This window comes from Sminthopsis crassicaudata, chromosome 5 (genome assembly GCF_048593235.1).
Source record: "Sminthopsis crassicaudata isolate SCR6 chromosome 5, ASM4859323v1, whole genome shotgun sequence".
Taxonomy (NCBI): Eukaryota; Metazoa; Chordata; class Mammalia; order Dasyuromorphia; family Dasyuridae; genus Sminthopsis; species Sminthopsis crassicaudata.
The window spans coordinates 254,848,834-254,870,244 of record NC_133621.1 but is presented as its reverse complement, the minus strand read 5'-3'; the positions used below and the strand labels follow the sequence as shown (position 1 = coordinate 254,870,244).

Sequence of the window (21,411 nt, the reverse complement as noted above, 5' to 3'; positions counted from 1 at the left end):
TGAATAAGTGGGGACTTTGCTGTAATAAAATGTGAATTACTTTGGAAACCAGAGTGAGATTTTTAAATCATTGAATTAATTTGTAGGTATAGTTGTATCAAGTGTGTGAATATTAAGTTAATACTATAGACCTGGAGCTAGTAAAGAACAAGGTGTGGTACATTAATAATCCCATACCCTATTTCAGAGTCCTAAAGCGTGTGATAGGAACTGGTCAGGTGTTAAAGTACAGACTGGAAAGAAAAAGGGAATATAAGGCTATTTCCTGCATTTTCCAGTTGTCAAAGAAGATGTTTTGAAGGAGGTGGCTCTTTAGCTGGGACTTGAAGGAGGCAAGATTTTGGGATACCATAAAGGAAAAGTGAATGCATTCTGAATGCATTATTTATTAGTGAGGAATAGAAGAGCTTACTAATGAAGATTAGTTAGATAAAGGTAGATATTATTGGAATACATCCTACCCTACATCTTGCCACCTAAGAAAATCAGCTTTAGAATACCCAAAAGAAAAGTATTCCTGGGAGAGAAGGGAGCTCTAATATTAGTGAGACAGTGATGCTTTATTTTGAATCATAACATTATAAAAAGTTTGCTGCAACATTTGTACTTCTGCTTGCCCATTAGATGTTGTGGCTTGTCAGGACTTGCTTGTGAGTCAAGTTTGTGGATTTGGTTTTTAACAAGCATCTGGAATGATTCTTCTGCCATTCATTCCAAATGTAATGGAATAGCTTGGTAAAAATGTTACTTATTAAGTTTTTTTTTAATGGAGTTGGATCTAGGGTTATATTGTAAGCTTAAAATCTTTTTAGCCTTTGAAGGGAGATTTAATATTAGATGAGAAGATATAGTGTTTATTCATTTCAAATTTGCCTAAATAAATTTTAAAAAAGCAGCATATGCCTATCTGAATCATCATCTAGGGAGAAAAGCCAAAGAATGAGAGAGAGAAAAAAACAAAACAAAACACTAGTACCACCACTGTGACTCAATGTTAAACTTATAGCTTGATAAAGATGAATAGCTAAATATACAAATGGATTTGTTCCAAAGTTATGATTTTACACATTGGCAGTGATGTCAACCAAGAAGCAAGTTCTGTTGTTTCTGTGCCATAAGGATTTGATCTGCTGGTTAAAAGCTGAAAATTAGCTAATCTCAATGTTAATTAAAATGAGCATTTGAGAAATAATTATTTACTATGTTAGATTAGCTTTCAAATGTTGATACACTGGAAGGAGAACTGCATTTGGATCTAGATTCCAATAACAGCTTTGCTAATTATTTTGTGAGTTCTGAGCTTCATTTTTTTTTTTTTTTCATCTCTCAAATAAAAGAATTTAACCAGATCAGGAATTATTAATCTGGGATCTTTGAACTTTAAAAAATAAATGACAATTGTATTTTGACATATATAATTGTTTTTGTTCATATATTTTAAAATATTACTTTTATAGGGGCTCCATTGGGTTCAGCAGACTGCAAAGGGGTTTATGACACTCCAAAGGTTAAGAATCCCTATATAGAAGATCCTCAAGGTCCCTTCCCAGTTCTAAATTATCTTATTCTCATAATCCCATTTTTGCTTATAAGCTTAATACAAGGGATCTAAATGTGAAAGTGGCTTTAACCCTCAAGGAGTTTATAATCTACCTAATTTGTTGTCCAGTCTGATTCTTCATCATTCCATTTGGGGTTTTCATGGCATTGATACTGACTGAGTGGTTTGCTATTTCCTTCTTCAACTCATTTTACAGATGAGGAAACTGAGGCCTACAAGGCTTGTGACTTGCTGCCCGGTATCTAACAGCTAAAAGTGTGATGTGAGATTTGAGCTGAGCCTCTAGGTCCAACATTCCATCCACTGTACCACCGAAGGTAGTGGGAAAGATTAAATTGGCCCACAAATACCATAATTACAAGTATAATAGAAGTAACATTAGAGGGATAACAATAAGGGATTTGTCATATATTAAAGCTAATAAATATTTAAAGAGTAAATAAATTAACACTTCTTATGTGCTTGTTTTAAAATCATGCAGAAAACTTTTGTCACTGGGTTGTGGAATTTGTCTAGCTCTTTCACATTATGGTATTTTGCTTCCTCTAATCCTCCACTAAAACCCAGTGAAAGCAAAGTCACATAGTATATTATTGTGCCATTTCTTTTTTTTTTCCTTTTGATCATGGATTTCAGGTAGTCCAAAAGATTTTTTTTTCCCTGACCAATTCTCCAGATCTATTGTTTTTTCTTATAAGTTCTTTCACATTTTCTTCTATATTCTCATTTTTTGTATTTTGTTTTATTATTTTCTTGGCCTCACCCTACCAATATCTGTCTTAAACTAAGTAGAGATAAAAATTCAGGAAGAATTTAGTGGTAATATTACATTTTAGTTTGGGTAGTTTGGGTCTCCTCAAAAAGGGAAGCTGTCTCTTTTTAATGGCTATGAATTTTGACCTAATTTCTGGAGTTAAGGAATTCTCAGGAGTTTTTGGAATATCTGCTGAATACATGAAAAGACTGCCTCTTCTTCATCACGTATATTGCTGTTTAGGGAATCTGACACTACTTAAGACAAGAGGTCTGATGGGATCTCCGAGGAAGGTGGTGTGGTGGATATAATGCATGATAAAACTCCTATCAGATAGGAATGGGGTAATAGTGGTGTGAGGACTTTCTGCATTTTTAAAAGTTGAGATCCTTTAACTGTTCTTACCCTCTAGGTTTGGAGGATCATTATCCAAATGGAGATTATATTTCAGATCTTTAAAACTCAAGATAGGATCTTTTCTTTTTAATCTTGAAATGCTTGGGTTTTGTGCTATCACAAGTTCTTTAAAAATAAATTTTGTAAACTGAAGATAATGTACCATTGTACAGATTATTAAAAGGGTTAACTAATGACATAGATTACCATATATGGTTTTTTTTCCTTATAAAAATCATACAATTGGCTTGTTAACTAGTCACTAAAATACAAAGATGAATTCCCAGTGCAATGTCTTCCAATGTATTTGACTTATTAAATGATTTTCATTAGTAGAAGGACTTTCCATACTAGCACATTAAGATCCTTGATGTTTATTGGGGCAGCCAGGTGACTCAATGGATAGAATGCTGGATCTGGAGTCAGAAAGACTCTTCTTCCTAAGTTCAGACATTGTGTGGCAAACCACTTTACCCTCTTTGCCTCAGTTTCCTCAGCTATCAAATGAACTAGAGAAGGAAATGGCAAACTACTTTAGTAGTTTGACCAAGAAAACTCCAAATGGGGTCACAGAGGGTCAAACAAGACTGAAATGATGGGGAAAAAGTGACATTTATTGATGAATCTTGGGTGGGATAACGGATAGAACACCAAACCTTGAGGTAGGAAGGCCTGAGTATAATCATTTATTATTGATGTGACTCTGGCCAAGTCATTTAACTTCTGTAACTTGAGTTTCCCCATCTATAAAGTGGAAATAATAATAGCACCTGCCACATGATTCTTGTAAGAATCAAATGAAATATTTGTAAATTACTTGGCAAATCTAAAATTCTATTTAAATTCTAATTATTGCTATTGTTTTTGTGGCTGCTGTTATCCTCTAGTGACATAAAAGAAATTAGCTTTATATGAGTATATAGTGGACTTGATGTCTTTTGACAGTGTTGAGCAGATAGGATTGATATGTTGGCAGGCAGTATTGATACATGGGAGTTGAGAGCAATGGTCTCCTGAGAGTTTCTTAAAATTTTCATTCAATATTTATGAAAAAGAAATGTAATTACTCTATTTGGGTATATAAGTGATGCTCCTTTTTCACTAATAGTTCAGTCACTCAGTCAACAATCATTAATTAAGCTCCTACTGTGTGCCAAACATAGCATTATTTTATGCCAAGAGGACACAAAGAAAGGCAAGTTCTTGACCCATTTTCAACTTAGGTTTTATTGTTATTTATAAAGCTGTTTGTCATGCAGATAGATGACCAACAGATGAATGAGAGATGGGTAGCACACTCTTCTGTATTTTTCAAAAGTGATTAAAATAACTCTACTATTAAGGACCATGCCTAGGTGTGAAGGGACAGGTTGATTCTCTGAAAGCCCCTATAGCTGTGAATCATAAAAACCTTGAAGGAATTGCAAAACAGCCTTTACTGACGCAGATATTGCTTGTGAATTGGGAATGAAATAAATTACAGGCAAGAGAGAGGAGTAGAGAGGTCAGAGAATACAACTGCCTCTCAGTCTCCTTGTATCATTATCATCCTCTCACATGAAGGGATCTATTCTCCTGGACAGAATTAGATTCTCCAGCAGCCATGAGCAGGTGGCTCCCATAACAAATGGCGCCCAATAAGGGGCATAAGAAATAAAGAAGCAGCAGCATCACTTGAGAGCTAAAGGAACCTTTGGTAACCCATAGGGAAGAAAAGGAAGAAGAGACCTTGATAAGACTTTATCAGTTGGGGTAATTAAAAGAGGCCAGCACATCACAGGACTGAGCCAGGAGATTGATGAGGGGACTTAGGAAAAATGCTTACTTTGACTACAAACCTATTTGTTCATTTGTCAGAAAGTTTGCCTCCATGATAGACTATTATGATGTCAGATGATGTCAGAGTAAATTACATCTCACAAGATTCAACATCTGCTGTAGCCTCTCATCCTCCAACCATCTAGAATAATAGGACGGAAAAGATTTTTATTGTGCTATTTGCATTTCTCAACATTCAGACTCAGGTAATGGCCACTTAACAATATCAGACAAACTGACAGTGCTGTTGGGGAAAATAATGTTCCCATCAAACAAAAAATGGGAATTGTTAAGTACCATGCCTAAGTGTGAGGGGCAAGTTGATTCTCTGAAAGCCCCCCTAGCTATGAATCATAACACACGAAGGAATTACACATCAGTCTTTACTGATGCAGATGTTGCTTGTGAATTGAGAATGAAATAAATTGCAGGCAAGAGGGAACTTGCCTCTCAGTTTCCTTGTATCATTATCATCCTCTCACATGAAGGGATCTATTCTGCTGGATAGAATTAGATCCCCAGCAGTCACTAGCCGGTGACTCCTTTAACACTCTACCAAACATTTTTCTACTGCTCTGATATTTCCGAGACTGAACAGAGTCACTGACCCCAAAAGAACAAATACTTGAACCTAAAACTAATCAAAAGATCCCCAAGCAATCATTGCTTTTCTTCCATAAAGCCCAGTGAAGGCAAAGACACTAGCCTATATAGTATATTATTGTGTCAGTTTTTTTTTTTTCCTTTGACCATGGATTTCAGGTAGTCCAGTTCAGGTAGTCCCAAAATTTTTATATTTTGTTTTATTATTTCTTGGCCATAGTCTAGTTACTACAACTAGGATATGAAGCACCATCTCTGGAAGTCTACATTAAGAAGCTTTTCCATTCAATCCTAAACATTTCCCTGGGCTTCTTTTTTTTTTTTTTTTTTTTTTTTTGGCCTTTGGAAGCTAAATTAGAGTAAGACTATGGGAAGCAATAGTTATGTTCACATAGTGAAGATAATCTACAAGTTTGAAATTGGAAGTAGACCTGAGGGAGGGGAGCATGGAAGTTCCTGAAACCAATTGAAACTGGGTAGAACTGGACAAAACTAGTTTAGTAGTTTTAAAAAAAGTAAAAGCTGAATTACAAAGGTCTTAGCTTGGCTCCATTATGTCATGTTTAAGTACTTCATAGATATTAATTTATCCCCAGAAGGAATTAATACTCATTTTAATGATTATACAATGTATGTATGTAGCTGTATATTGTAGGAACATCAGAAAAGAATATTAACCTCATCACCTCAACCATTAGAGAGGTAGAAGAACAACTTTGTGGTGAAGATAAGGGATAAAAGACTTTTCCTTCTGAAAAGTGTGTGAACTCATCTCAAGTTTCATATCCACTTCCTGCAGGAATATATTAAAAGTTTATACTGCTTCATTCTCCTGAATTTGTTCATTTAGTGTGCCCTTATTTGAGGTTCAGAATTGTTTCTAACAAGACTAATCTATCCAAATTATAACTCTTCAAATACTTGAAGATTGCTATTGTCCTTCCCTCATTTTTTTTCCCTCTTCTTCTACAACATAGAAGCCAATCATTTTTAAGAACATCCTGAAGTCTCTCACCTCCCAGTCACTCTCTTATAGAACCATCCTAGTTTAATCCTAAAATTTAGAACTCATGATGTACATTAGTCTAAGGAAGAGTGTAGAAGAACAATAGTTTTGGATATTAGCAAGATTTTGGAGGTTTTATTTTTTGTTTTGTTTTTACTGCAATGTCGCACTATTGCCTTATTGAGTTTGTAGTCTACTAAATTCCTAGATCATTTTCTTGAGAATATGTTGATACAGTTGATAGAGCACTGGACCTACCTCAGATACTTAGTATTTATTGCTGAGCAAGTTGCTTAATCTCTATCTGTGTCAGTTTCCTTATCTGTAAAACCTCCCAGAGTTATTGTGAAGATTAAATGAAATAATGTTGAGGTGATCTACATAAAGCACAAACCAATTCCTGAAACATTGTATGAGTTATATAAATGCCATATATAAAAGTTGTTCTTATTTGTTGATATCTATTATGTGTACACTGTATTTGTGAAGTTAATTGATCAATCTCTAAATATATAAAATTTTAATTACCTTTATGAATTTTTGTTATAATTATTTTGACTTTTCTTTTGGGCCTGTCAAGATCTTTTTAGATCTTGGTTTAATATTCTAAAGCCCAAGGAGGAGACGTATATTAGGATATTAAATAATGGAACTATCTCATCTAGCCTATTATAGCTCTCAATTTTGTCCATAATAATATCATTAAAAATAAGACTCTTTCAGGTACCTTGCTAGAATCTAAATAAAGATAGTTATAATATTCACCTATTCTACCACTGAGATTACCCTGTCAAATGAAATGAAGTTAGTTCGACATGTTATTGAGGAGACCACATTGGTTTTTAAATGATCATTTCCCATTCTAATTGCTAACAAACCATCTCATAATTAGTGTAAAGTCAAACTCATTAAGTTTCCATTTACAAATGCCTCCTTTTTTCTCCTTAATGAAAACCTAGAGGTTTCAAAGATCAAGAGAGCAGCTGAGAAAATTCCAACTGTTTGTTCATTCTGGTATCCTCAAATTTGAAATCCAGAAATTTGAATTTGAGAACAACAGCTTGAGCTTTCTCCTTTATCACCTTTGGTTTTCAGTTCTTTCTAATTATTTTTGTCCTTCAGAATTCAAATTTTATTTTCTTTAGAAAATAAAACAGAAGCAAAATAATGGACAGTTCTCTGAGCTGTCTTATCAAAATTCTAAAGTCCTCAAGAGATTCTAACTTTTGTCTGTATCCCCTTGCTTAGAACAAAATGATTCTTGTTAGATTTATTATCCCAGCCACCTGAGGCAAAGAATAAGAATTTCCCCCAAGTTTTCATTATATCATTTGACTCTAGAATCTAATAATTTGGTTTTGTTATTCAGATGTTATTCATATTATGGCTTTAATTCACATTATAGAACCCAAGATGTGAGTTATAGTTGATTGTAATGAGTTTGAAATATATATATGTTTGTGTGTGTGTGTGTGTGTGTATAAAAATCTGAAACTAATTTAAAAATTAATCCAAATAATCATCAAAGAACCACAATAATATAGAGAAAAATTGTTTGTAACTCATACCCCTAATCATAGCTGAACAAGTTTCTGAACACAAAGACATAATTGCCCATGAAATTTTAATATGAAGATTAGATGACTGAAATTGAAGTTAAGTTGTCCTCAGATTATATACCTTCTGTAAAGAATAAAAGCTACCTTGCTTGAAGGGGGCTAGTTCATAAGTTAAAGGTGAATTTTCCACAGATTTCTATGGTTAAATTATATTTTGGCTAAGCTTTTTGCACATAGATGAGGAGGTAGGCTCATTAGTAGTGCTTATTCTTGTCCTTCAAGAAGTTGGAAATTTAAAATATACCTTAAATATACTGGTTTAGTTGAAGTGGTCACTTTTTCCACCTGGTCTGTAGCTCTCAGTTTTATCTAACAGGATAACAAGACTATATATCTTGCTGAAAGCTAAATATATTATAGGTGTGACTTTCATCTGTTGTTCTTAGCCTACTAAAGGAAATAAGATTAGTTTGACCTATTTGGTTCTTGATGAAGTTGGGGTATGTACTTTGATATATATACATCTTGATAGATGGTTTTCAGGATTTTCTGTGACTGAAAATTCATTATTCTTCAGTTGATCTGATGATAAACTCTTTGGCCTTAATTAACTACTTTTGATCTTTGATCTATATGCAAAATGAATTGAATGATAAATATCACTTTTTCATTTAAGTAGTAGGATCTTCCCTTTTGAGAATGCTAGTGCACAGTCCTGTGAGGAAGATGGTGAGGTGAATGTAGCTAGTGCTGAAAAAAATAAGTTATTTCTGGTCAGTTTGGTGAAATAGATAGAAAATATGAATTTCACTAAAAGAATGAAACAATTCTGATTCTGGCTCTGGCTTGCTTCCTATTGACCCTAGGATAAACTGCAAAGTCTTCTGTTTCATCATTGGGTCCAACCTATTTTTTCCCAAGCATTATTATCCATTATTCCCTAGCTATAGTCAAACTGATCAAATTTCATTTCCTTTTTCACTACTATGCCTAAACTGCTCTCTCCTCTCTTCACCTGACTGCCCACTTAGAGATCCACCCCCGCTCCCCACTTCCTAGTTTTTAGCTGAGGAATCACTCTCTCTAGTTGGCACTTTCCACTTCTCCCTCCCTGTCCCTCTACCCCAGTGCTTTCTATTTATTTTGTGGGCACACATTCTTACTTTTCTGTATTAATCCAATAGAATGCTAGCTCCTTCATAGTAGGAATTGTCTCATTTTCCTTTATATCCTCAACACAAAACATTGACCTAGTTTATAGGAGATACTTATAACATTTGTATTGAATAAGCAAGAAAGGAAGTAATTCCAAAATTTATTTATGAGCGTTTTCTTCCCCCTCTGTTGTGTCATATTTCATTCCTGATTTTGAATAAGCCATAGGCCACAAAGTACTTGTTCCTGAAATGTCTTCCTTTATTGCAATATAATTGAGTCTTCTGTATTATCCAATTGGAAGTTACTTTCCCCTCCCTGTTCAAGATTAGTGCATTTCTCCCTCCTTCCATTTGCCACCAGAGGAATATAAATCTCTTGAGGACAAAAAGTGCTCTTTAGTCATTTGTACATAGTAGGATTTGATAAATGCTTCTTGAACTGAATTAATGAGCCTAGACCAGCACCTGGCAATTGTAGGCAAGATTTGCAGATTAGATTCATCATTCCCTCTATAAAGATTATTTTAGTAAATTGGTACCTTGTTCAATCCACTAAACTTCAGAATGATATTCCTGGCTAGTGAAGATGAGTACATGGATCATAATGGGAATTATTAATTGTGAACAGCCAATAATGTATTGGTGAACTTCAGCTATAGTGTTATTAGTAGTGAGTAAAGAGTAGAATGGAAGTTATGTTTCAGCCAATCTTGTAACTATAGGACCATGGATAAAAATCACTTGTACTTCTTAGCATCCTCAGCAACATTTAAGAATTTTAACTTGCAGATAAATTGTTGATATACTTTGATAGACCAGGTATCAGGCCAAGCATGAAAAGTTTCAGGTTGAATGGGACCAGTGGAGATTTCTCAAAGTCTTAGATAGAGTAGAGTAGGTCAGATTTTAGGCCTTAATTCACATGATCCCTATTCCCAGAGTTGGAAGATCAGGCCTTGGACCTCAGGTTGCAGGAAGTTCACGTGATCTCTGGGCCTGACCCACAGGAAGCAGACAACTTTGGTGACAATTGGTCAAGGATAGTTACTTCCTTTTAGTCTATCCAATGAAAAGGTGTGGGTCTTTTGCTATTTTACTCTTGACAAGCTCGAGGGGCATATGGTGGGAGCTGGGATGTCTCCTAGGTATGCTTGGGCTTTTCCCTGCAGCAGGGACTAAATAAATGCTTTCTTTTTGTACCTGAGATGTCTCTGATCAGTTAATTTCGGAAAGGTGGTGTAGCACCTGTCCCACACAAAACACTGCTGCTTTCTTCTTTCCCCCCCCCAAAAAAAAAAAAAAAAAAATATATATATATATATATATATATATATATATATATATATATATATTTTTTTTTTTTTTTTAATTTTTAAGAGTGATTTTTTTAAGTTGGAAAAAAAAGATAAAATATTGGTAGTTTAAAGAGGAAAATGAAATGAATCCTATCAAGGAGGGAGATATCTCAGAATGTCTACAGTGCTCTTCATGGTGACTATAATCTCTAGTTTGAAAGGCATGGTGACCATTGATTTACTAACTCAGAATCACAATTGCCAATTGTTTTACCACATGCCACATAATTTTTACTTATATATCTTTCATAAGATTCTGCCAAATTAAAATGGGTCATTAATTAGTTTTTTTTTTTCCTTTCTAGCAGTTTTCATCTTCTCTGACCTTTTTTTTTTTTTTTTTTTTTGGTCCCATTCATTATAATTAGTAGTGGTAAGACAGATGGTGTTCTAAGCATTCCCCATCATTATGATTCATGTTTAAAAAACAAACAAAAAAAATGCCCTATTTTCCATAGAGGGGTGGAGGGCTATAGGAACAGTTCATTTTTCAGCCTCAAATGTTTGAGAAGCTAGAAAACCTAAGGAATTTCTGTGGATTCCTTATATTAAGATCAGATGTGCAAATGTCACACAGAATATCTTCCATATTTGGATAAAAGTGGTTTAGATGGAAAATATTTGAGATTTCTGAATTGCCACACATTTGGGAACAAAATTAGAACAAGAATTGTATGGAATCAGTATCACTTCCTTAGTTATATGAGGTTAGCAGAATAGTGTCATTAGGAAGGGATTGAATTGTGTCTATTATGTCTCCATCATTTAAAGAATTTTTTGAAGGATACCAAACCAGACTAATGAAACAAATGGAATACAGAGCATCAGCATAACTGATTGAAATGATCTAAGCCTTGTTATCATCTGTTAGAGGATAATTAACAATTAATGAATATTGAGAAGGGGTGCATGTCCAAAGATCAGCCTATCAAGTTTAGAAGTGAGGCATTTCACCAAGGTGTTCTCAAAGTGAGAGGTTATGAGTTGCCTCCTAAGTTGCTCAGAGTTTTCTCTCCCACAGTGTTTAGCATAGTGACAGGTACATACTTTATTGTTCTTCAGTTGTGTCCAACTCTTCATGATGCCATTTGGGTTTTTCTGGGCAAAGACAACTAGAATGGTTTGAAAATTGCTTCTCATTTTACAGATGAGAAAAGTGAAACAAACAAGGTTAAGTGTCTTACCTAAAGTCACAGAGTTAGTAAATATCTGAGGCTAGATTTGAACTCAAAAAGATGAGTCTTTCTCATTCTAAACCCACTTGGCATTCTTTCCATTGTGCTTCCTACCTGCCCTGGGTACATACCAAAGGCTTTCTAAAATACTTGTAGATTGATTAAACAAGCCTCATCTTTGCTTTGGCCATTTCTAATTCACCCAGTTTATCGTTTAAATTTAGTGACAGTTAGAAATTCTTTGGCACCATTGCTACATTTAACAACTTTTACATATTTATACTTATTCACTATTTGTGATACACTTAGATTTACTTCATTTGACTGTGTGCTTCTTCTGAGTAGGTAGAAGTCATTGTTTTTTTTTTAATTTATGTTCATTTCCCCAGATCTTGTGCAGTACTTGATGTCTGGTAGGAACTTCATAAATATATGTTATTTGATTAATGTAGTCTCTTGTTTTATCTTATTTTGTTTCAGCATTTTGGACTCTAATGAACAAATTCATTCAGGGCAGTTTTCTTTTGTCTTGATTAAATTGGCATTTGTTTGAAGTTACACATAGTTTTTATTTTATTAGTTTTTTTTTTTTAAACTGGGTCACATCTATAACAGGAGTCTAAATTGTAATGTTTTCATATTTTTGAACAGCATGGATTCCCTTATTTGAGAAACTTTGGAGGTCAGTAGTTCTATTAGTGGGAATTTTTATTTTGTTAGCATTGAAAACCACTGGTTTCTTTTTAAACTTCCTTTTTGGTTCAGTTACTTTAGTTTCCAAAATATTATTTATCATCCTTCCAGACTTCATCTGAGATACATGATACAGGCCATGCTTCTGAGGCAAAGTACGTCATGAGTATATTTGATTTAATGGAGGGTGGACTTCTGCACATTCTGTGATTGTATGCTATATAAAAAGCTGACTTGCTTTCTAATTGGATTGAGAACAATTTGGACTTGAGTTGGTTGGTACCTCTTTCCCATATTTCTAGTCCATGAAGTTGAAAGTAAGGAATGTTGGTCAGGCAAATTTAAAAAAAAAAACAAAAAACAAAAACACCTTTCCTTATATATAGTTCCTGTTGAGGACCATCACTATTCTTTCAAGTATTCTCATTTTTGGAAAGGAGTCTTTAGTTTATTTTGTGTCATTCACTTCTTCTGTTTGAGTTTCAGACTTTTATCTAATCCAAAAAGTTTTTTTTCCCCTAATTTTTCTTTGTCATACTACCTCTTCACTCCCCCATAGAAATAGCATAGGACCTTTTAACTCTGATTGATAAATCTTTTAATGTTAGAGTCAACAAGTATCGTATAGCTCATCTAGTTCAACCTCCTTGTACAGCTGAAGAAACTGAGGCCAAGTACCAAGAAATGGCTAGATGGATAATTGGAAAAAAGAGGAAGGAAGACAAAATTACATTCCACTTTTCTTTTAACAATTTAATTATTAAAGAAAATCAAAATCAAGAGTGAAGGAAATTTTTTTATTTATAATTTTGTGAATGAAGGCATTTTGGATAAAGCTTGTTTTAACTACTTTTTATTAGGGGAAAAAATGTGCCAGAAACGAACAAATTATAAGAATAGTAAACTGGTGATGTATTCAGGGAGAAGGATATTATTGGGGTAGTAGCCTAAGGTTACGATATGGAATCTGCTGTGAATGTAGAATCTGGAGAGACAGAAAGTGCACATTTCTGGAGTCAGCTAATGAGATTATAAGATCCTGGAGTAAAGCTCTGGTCTCTCTAGTCCAATTAGACTGAGGCCAGTGGGAAATGTTTGGAGTTAAAAAGTAGTTGGTTATAAAAGTGCAAGAATGAGAGAGTAAATTTGGATGGTGATCAGAGGAATAAAGTAACTAATTTATTATAAATGATTTACTATAATAAATAAATCACTTTAGACTCTGAAAATAGTGAAAAACAGTAACAGGAAAAGAAGAAAAGTTATATTTTCTCTGCAGTCCTATGAAGGGAGACCTTCAAAGTCATTTGTTCCAAGACCTGATTCAATAGGTGACTTGGCTACAGTCACACAGCAACTAGCTGAACCCCCCCCCCCTATATTCTTCACTCTGTACAACATTATGTCCTCAAATAGTGTAAATGTTATCCCCATTTTATAAATTGTAAGCCTCCATTTATCATATATAACTGGTAAATGTTGACTTTAGAACTCCGATCCGGGCCTGTGGAGAATTATTTCAATCTCACTGTTAAGGTCGCTTATAACTTATATTAGGGAACTCATTCTTATTTGAAGTGGGAGGGGTTGTGATATAAAAATATATATTATATACAAATTCATTTTAGCTTCAGGGTAGGATAGCACTTGTAATTGGGAGACTTCTTTGAAGACCTCAGTTGAGTGAAACTTTAAAGAAAGCTGAGCATTACAAGAGGCTTTGTGGAGGGAATGCTCTTCAAGCATGGGGGATGGATTTCTTGTGCCTTAGGAGAGGAGATAGAATGTCCTGGAGGAGGAGTTGAAAGTAAGCCAATTTCTTTTAGCATTACAAAACAATCGGAAGATTTAGAATTACAGTGGTAATTAGATCATTTAGATCAGCCTCTTCAATTTAGGGGAAGAAACTTAGGCTTAGGAAGGTTTAACTTACCTGCCCAAGGATTTTTGTTTTTGTCTTTGATGATGGAAAAATTCTCTATTCAGAACCGTCTGCAATCTTGATGCATTTAAAATGTGGCTCAGTTTATTAAAATTATTTTTAAATTCAATTTTTAAAGAACACACCTGATAGGCTTTCAAAGTAATAATGGGGCAAATATTACTAATAATTGCATGCAAATATTTTAATCTATCATGAGAATCATTAGTTGCATATATCAATGAGTCTATTTTTTTTCCCTTTCTTTTTTTAGGGTCTAGATGAATATGAAGATGATGAAGAGGGCCAAAAAGAGAGGAAAAGAGAAGATGCTATCACACAACAGAATACAAAACAGAACGAAGCTGCAGCCTCAGACCCTGGGGGTTCATCCCTATTAGCGGTAAAGATTTTAAAATTATAAGCACATCAACAGATCATCTAAATATAGTCATCTTCCAAATTTCCAAAGGTTTTTAGTGAATTTTGCTGTCAGATTTCATCTAATATCACCTACTTATTTTATCTTTAATGATTCTTTGTTTATGAGGGAAACATTAAGTGTGTTGAAGACCCTTCTGCTAGGTCTCTTGACATTAATGAGATACCTTTGGGGAAGCTGTCTGTTGGCTATCCTTTGGTTCTAATATATGACCACCCATCTCTTTTTCTACTTCCCTACTTATATCACTGTTTTATACTTAGTAGTTCCAACTCATGCCTACCATACCCTTTTCTGATTGGGACCTACAACCTCGAATCTTTGATGATTAGTATTCTTCCAGAAGATTATTGATTTTTTTTTTAAAGTAAGCAGATATGCTTTTGTTTTATGAAGAAAATTGGGGTGATGGGTATTATATTTTCTTAAATTCATTCCAGTGCACAGTTCATCAAAATTTCCTGATTTAAGAAAACAAAATATGTTTTGCATCTAATTTGCATCTAAGTGGTTAATAAAAGCTGGAGAAATCAGGGCCAGCAGTGGACCCTTGAATCTTCCAATCAGGTTGTCCCATTATCCCATGACACTGATTTCTGGATATTTAGCCAGTTCTGAATCTATCTTAATCATATTATCATCCAAGTTAGAATTTTCCACCTTAGCCATTAAGTTTGCATGAGAATTGTGCAGTAAGTTATTTAATTTCAAAGATGCTGTATCATTTCTTTTATCTTTTTGCCTTGCCTCTATTTCAGGAGAGTAAATGAGATCAGTCTAAAATAACTTCTTTTAAATTACAACAACAATTTTTTTGGTCATTATTTGTCTTTATGTGGGTCTTTTCCATTGAAACATCTGTTGTGAAAAAGAATTAAGCCAAAAAAAAAATTGATCATGATGCCTTGTCTGATGATATATACCTAAATTCGTCCATTTTAGTCATCTCCCACTTAAGAGAGGAGCTATATTTCATTGGCATCACTTTTTTTTTAATTAGATGGGATTTTCACTTTATCACCACTTTTATCCACATATATTTGAAAAATAATAAATATGTGCCAGAGATATTTTTTGTGTGTGTATATATATACATATATATGTGTATATATATGTATATATATATATATATATAGTCACATTGTTCACTTTGTTGCTGCTAAATAAATAAATAAAAATAGAATTGACAACCATATAATTCTCAGTTTGGAAAGCATTGCTTAGGGAGCATTGAATCAATTTATACAAGTCTTCCAAGGTTCCTCTGAAATCTTTCCCTTTATAATTTCTTACAGTACTGTAATATTACATTACATTCATATGCCATAATTTGTTCAGCTGTTTTCCAATTGACGGGCATTTCCTCACTTTCCAGTTTTTTGCCATATATAAAGAGCTACTCCAAATAATTTTGTACACATAGGACCTTTTCTCTTCAGTATCTTTTTCTGGGTTTTGCTTTTTGTAAGGCAGTTGGGGTTAAAAGACTTATTGAGGGTCACACAGCTAGTCACACAGACAAGTAGCTGAGGTCTGATTTGAACTCAGGCCATCCTGATTCTAAGGCTGGTACTCTATCCACTATGCCACCTATGCCCCTCTTTGATGTCCCTGCTATCATTTTATCCTTCTTTCTTTTCTGAACCTGGCATTTCATTTCCTGACCCTTGGGTCAGGAAATAAATAAAACTCCTACCTTATATGTGAAGCTCTACTTCTGCTTTACAGAATCCCTAGCTTCCTTGGAGCCTATCCCAGGGACCATCTCTTCCCTAAGACCATGCCTGATCCCTCTACTTGATAGGGTTTTCCCCCCAGGAAATTGCTTTGTAAATACATTGTACTTAACTTATTTGCCAACATTTTGTATTCTTTCCTGTGGAAGGAGAAAGTTTCCTTGAGGGCTGACACAGTCTTGTTTTTATCTCCTGGCTCTATAACTAGCACTGTGCATAATTGAATTCTTAGATCTTAATATGAACCTGTCATAAAATTACCTCTACACAAACATACAATTTCTAAGAATAAGGTAAAGCTAATATTACAATTTAAATCTACATCTTTCTTAAGCTTATATCCTTGGTTTCTTGCAGTCAATAAGAATTTAAGTGCCTACTGTGTCATAGGCACCTTGTTAAGCAGTGAGGATATAAAAAGAGACAAAAAGCAGTCCCTACTTTCCAGGAGCTTACAATCTAGGGGAGAAAATGACAAACAAATATGGGTAATTATGCCACATACAGGAAAAAAAAAAAAAAAAAGAAAAGAATGCAAAGAGGGAAGTGGAACTTGGAAAGAAGATTGGAGATGAGAAGGGAGAACATTCCAAGCATGGGGGACAGATGAAAAATGCCTGGAATCTAGAGATGGAGCATCTTGTTCAAGAAATCGTATAGAGGCTATATCCCTGTGTAGATGATTATATGGCAAGGGGGGAAGCTGATTTCCTGCGTAACTTCTTCATCTTGATAGTTTAATAGCCACTCAAATGTTATTAACACTATGTTTATAAACTCTCTTATTCTGGATTACTAATGTAGATGCTGCCTAGTTTTACTCATGTTTTCTTAATTATTACCAACTTCAGTTTTAGAGGACGATATATTTTCTTAACTTTATTCCCAAACATGGGGGAATGGGATTCTAGGATTTGAAGTATGGGGCCTTCTGTGCAAAAACTGTGATAATAAGTTGTTTAGTTTACACACTCAATTGTGACAAGAACTCAGAGAAAGTAGAGATCACCATGGCTTAGAATGAAAGAAAGAGCTAGCTGAAGGAAAAGCTTATTTTCAATGTTAAAATAACCAATTGAGAGAATGAAAGGGGCAGTGTTCCAGCACAGAGGTGGGAATGAGGATGGAATTTGTGGGTGATTTTGTTATGGAGGAGGGAGATTGCCCTTTTGTTGAAGGATTTTCATTTTTATTGGTGATTAATGAATGGATCACTCTATCTGATTTTTAGAATGTTTTGTTTTTACATTTGAATTCATTTATATTTGATTAAGGGAATTTTGTACTTGCAATGATCAGTTAAATAATCTACCCTGCTCTGACCAACTCATGTCTGTGATTCTCACTCTGGGCTTGCTTTAGCTGTTGAGTGTTGTTATTTCCTCCAATTAGCATAATTCAGAATAATCCTGGTTTCTGTTTACAATAATTTGGTTTACAAAATCTTACTTTCCATTCTTATTTTTAAAAAAGATAGGAGTAAACATAAAAAAGTCATATTTAGATAAAGCTTTTTTAATTTACAAAGACCTTTTCTTACAACAGCTGAAGGTCTGTACATGTAAGCTAGTACAAATATTATACTCACTTTACATATGAGATGTAAAGGAGGAAGTCACTCAGCCAAGGCTCTTGGTCTCTTGGCCTCAGTTTGCTGTTCAGCAAAATGGATGGGTTAAAATATACCAGTGGTTCCTGTTTTGTAGTTAATTAGTTTTGCATAATGATCCAAGAGGGTAGTGCTCACAGTTCTTTAATAGTGCCTTAAGGAGTATATAATTGAAGAATGTTATGAGTAAAATATTAGATTTCCATGGGGGTTCACAATACACTGATTTATGTAAAGGGGTTGAGGAAATCAAAATTACTAGGAACTTTTGGAGTTGGTGTTTTGTTGGATTCTGGTTTAATTATAGATATAAAAGAGGAAATGAGTTGGGGCCATCTATACCCCTCCACCTCTTCTTAATTTAACACCTTCATTTCACAAAAAGAAAATGAGAAGTTTGGGAGGTTATGGACTTCCCAAAGGCATACCTTAGCGCCTGGTAATTATTGGAACCCAAGACTTAAAGCAGTGTGAAAATCTGGTACTTTTCATTGCCATAGCATTGTAATCAAGAGAATACCGCAATATATATCCTTGACAAGTGTAATTAGTGATCATACCAAAATATGAAAATATGATTAATCATACGTGACTAACATTTTTTACTAAACTTCTCTGTATTTTCTCCTTATATTACTTCCATAAAAACTCTGTTTCTCTAGTACTTCTAGAAAAGTGATCTGATTTGTAAAAATAAATCATCTAGATGATTTTAAAAAAACAAAAGACTTCAATTAAACTAACACAGCTATGAATAAAGTTTAACTTCTTTCTCTGTCTCTTTTCCTCTACTTTCTTGATTGTATTTATATTCTAAAAGACTATATTAGCCTGCAAGATTATATAATTACTTGTAGAATTTCAGGAAGTCATAGGATCTTATAGCTGAAAAGGATTTCTAAATTAATCCTCTTCAGAACAGTCTTGTATTCATTTAACCTCTGCTGTTATATTTCTGTGGACAGGGAACTCAGAACCAATGGAGAAAAGCTATTGATTTGTCTGCAGTTTTTTATTAAACAGAGAAATGTCTCCCTATGAGTTTTACTCATTGGTCCTCAAGTGTTTATGAATGGCTATAATCCTGTGCCAAATAAGCATGCAATTCTTCCCCTCCCTCCCCTTATTTAACCATGGTTGCATGGCTTAGCCAAGTGCCTTACCCATAGCAGATATTTAATAAATTCTTGTTGACTTATATTGCCTAGTTTCCTGATCTTTCACCATCTTTGTGGGAGAATCTTAGCATTTAAATCTAGCATTATATGTAAAGATCACCTAGTCTAATATCCTCATTGAAAAGATGAGAAAATGGAGACTGGAGATGTCAAGGAACTCAAAAGTAGTAAGTAGGAGAATTGGGATTCAAATCTTAATTCATCGAACTGAAATATCCTTTACCTATTAGTAAAAGGAACTCATTGAGAGAACTCTAGGGAATTTGACCAAACTCCTGGCTATTTCTACAGAAGTCCCATCTGGTTTCCTTCATATTACTTTAGGGAAAAAAAAGTTTTCAAAGCATTTATCCAGCATTAGCACAAACCTTTAAGATAAATATAATGATATGGATAGTGTCATATTCCTGTATCATAGATGAGAAAAATGAGGCTCTGAGAAACTAAGTGATTTTTCTATGGCCCCATGTATAGAAAATATACCAATAGAATTCAAATCCAAATCTGTTGATTACTAATTCCAGCATGTGGTCAGCTATGTCTTCCTGTTCCATCCATTCCATCCATCTGACCCCCATTCCCTACTTCTTTTAGTCATTGGCTAAAGTGGATGCTGCATTTGTAAATAGTGATAGGATTACAGGCACTATCCCTTCTTTAAGATACTATTAATTTCTGTTTAACATGTACTTAATTTCTAATCATTGTCAGTCATATGTCTATGTTGGCTACTATGGCACCATAGTTCTTTTCTCACAACTTTTAAAAGAATATTGAGTAACAAGGATAATTATTTAATTCCTTGTGAGAGGGAAGTTTTTTCTTTTCCTAAATTCATTTTGAGATTTTACTCTTTGCAGGGCAGAACAAAGTAAAAACTAGCATTTAAACTCGCAGTCTACCTCTAGCCTACTTGTTCAGATTTGTGTGTTTATACTCCCTTCCCCTCCTGTTCTGTCCTCAAGAGCTCCATGCTTGCAATTCCTACTATGTGAAATTTATCTTCAGCCCCTGTGCCTTTGTACAAACTGTCTCCCATCTCTGGAATACAGTCCCTGTAATATAAACCCCTTATCTCCTTAGAATCTCAGAATCCTTCACTCAGTGGTTAATGCTCCATCTCCAATTTACTTTGTATTTATGCCTGTGACCTTCTTGTGGTTATTTAGTTTCCACCAGTAGGATCGTAGGATGACAAATTAGAGCTGGAAGTGAGATGATCAAGTAAAATACTTGAAGTAAAAGACTGAAATGAAACAGTTCAGAGGTAAGATGTGAATCCTAAGTCTAGCATTTTCTCTACCATGCCACATTGCCTATTGATATAAGCTCCTTGAATCATAATTCTTTATGTCCCTAAGACCTTGCACTGTGCCTGCTACAGACCAGGTATGTTATATTAATTATTAAAATTATTAAATTTATTTATAGTAATTATTAAGAAATAATATCCTTAATTCTTTTACCAAAACACATCATTCCTGGTTGAATTGTTATATTTAAAAATGGAGGCTACCAAAGGAAGGGTAGTGGATCTACAGTGGGATCCAATTTGTGGCATAAATAGCTATTTTATAAAATGATTTAAAATGGAGTCAGTGGAACATAAAGAGTCACTGATATGGAACTTTGTATTATAGGCCACTTTAACCCAATGCAATATAATACAACAGATATTATTTGAAGGGACAGCTGTTTGCTGAGCACTTATGCCAGAATAGGGAAAGCTGAAGCAGGCAAAATTAACTAGCACAGAACCCTGTTTTTCAAAAACTTAAGTTAAATGGAGAAAGAAGTAAAACAGCAACACATGTAGCTACATTTAAAATATTACATGGTCAAAACTGTTATAATGGGACTGAGGTCTGGGGAGTTGGAAGGGGCATTTGAGTTGATTAGGAAAGAACAATATGGAATATAGGATAGATGTAGATGATAGGATAGATGAGGAGAAAGGGAATTTTGAACAAAGGCATGGATGTATGAGAATGTCTATTGGGGAGGGTGGCGAAATAAAAGTTTTCTAGCTGGCTGGAACATAGAGCACGTTGAAGATTTAAGCTGGAGAGATAGGGTATCATAAGTACAATCCAAGACCAAGATATACTTGAACACCAGGTAGAAAAGAGTTATGTATTTGTAAATGTTTGGGGAAGATGAGAATTTTTCATTAGCCTTGTTTTCCATCCCTCAATGTTCATATATCTGGGATCCATAAAATTTTAGTGATGTTACTATGATTTGCATGGAACTGTTTGCATTGAGTTTATTTGGCAAAATTCTGTATCATTTCTCATTGCATTCAACTGGATTTAGTTTCGTCTGATCCCATTACAGGTGTGGTTTTATATTTTTTTGTTCTTTATAGACCATGAGCTGCCAATGCACCTGTAAAGACAATGTCTGCAGGATTTTCCTCCCTGACCATTTTTAAGATATGATGTAGAA

At 34.3% G+C, this 21,411-nt stretch overlaps 1 protein-coding gene across 3 annotated transcripts in view; it reads left to right on the top strand.

The window, feature by feature from the left end:
- The window catches only part of PAWR (pro-apoptotic WT1 regulator), a 129,232-nt gene that overhangs the window by 75,558 nt on the left and 32,263 nt on the right, over positions 1-21,411 (top strand). For all 3 annotated transcript variants that reach the window (XM_074270849.1, XM_074270850.1, XM_074270848.1), the window contains one exon: positions 14,273-14,401. In XM_074270849.1, the coding sequence (XP_074126950.1) occupies positions 14,273-14,401 (129 nt within the window). The remainder of the gene's footprint in view (positions 1-14,272; positions 14,402-21,411) is intronic.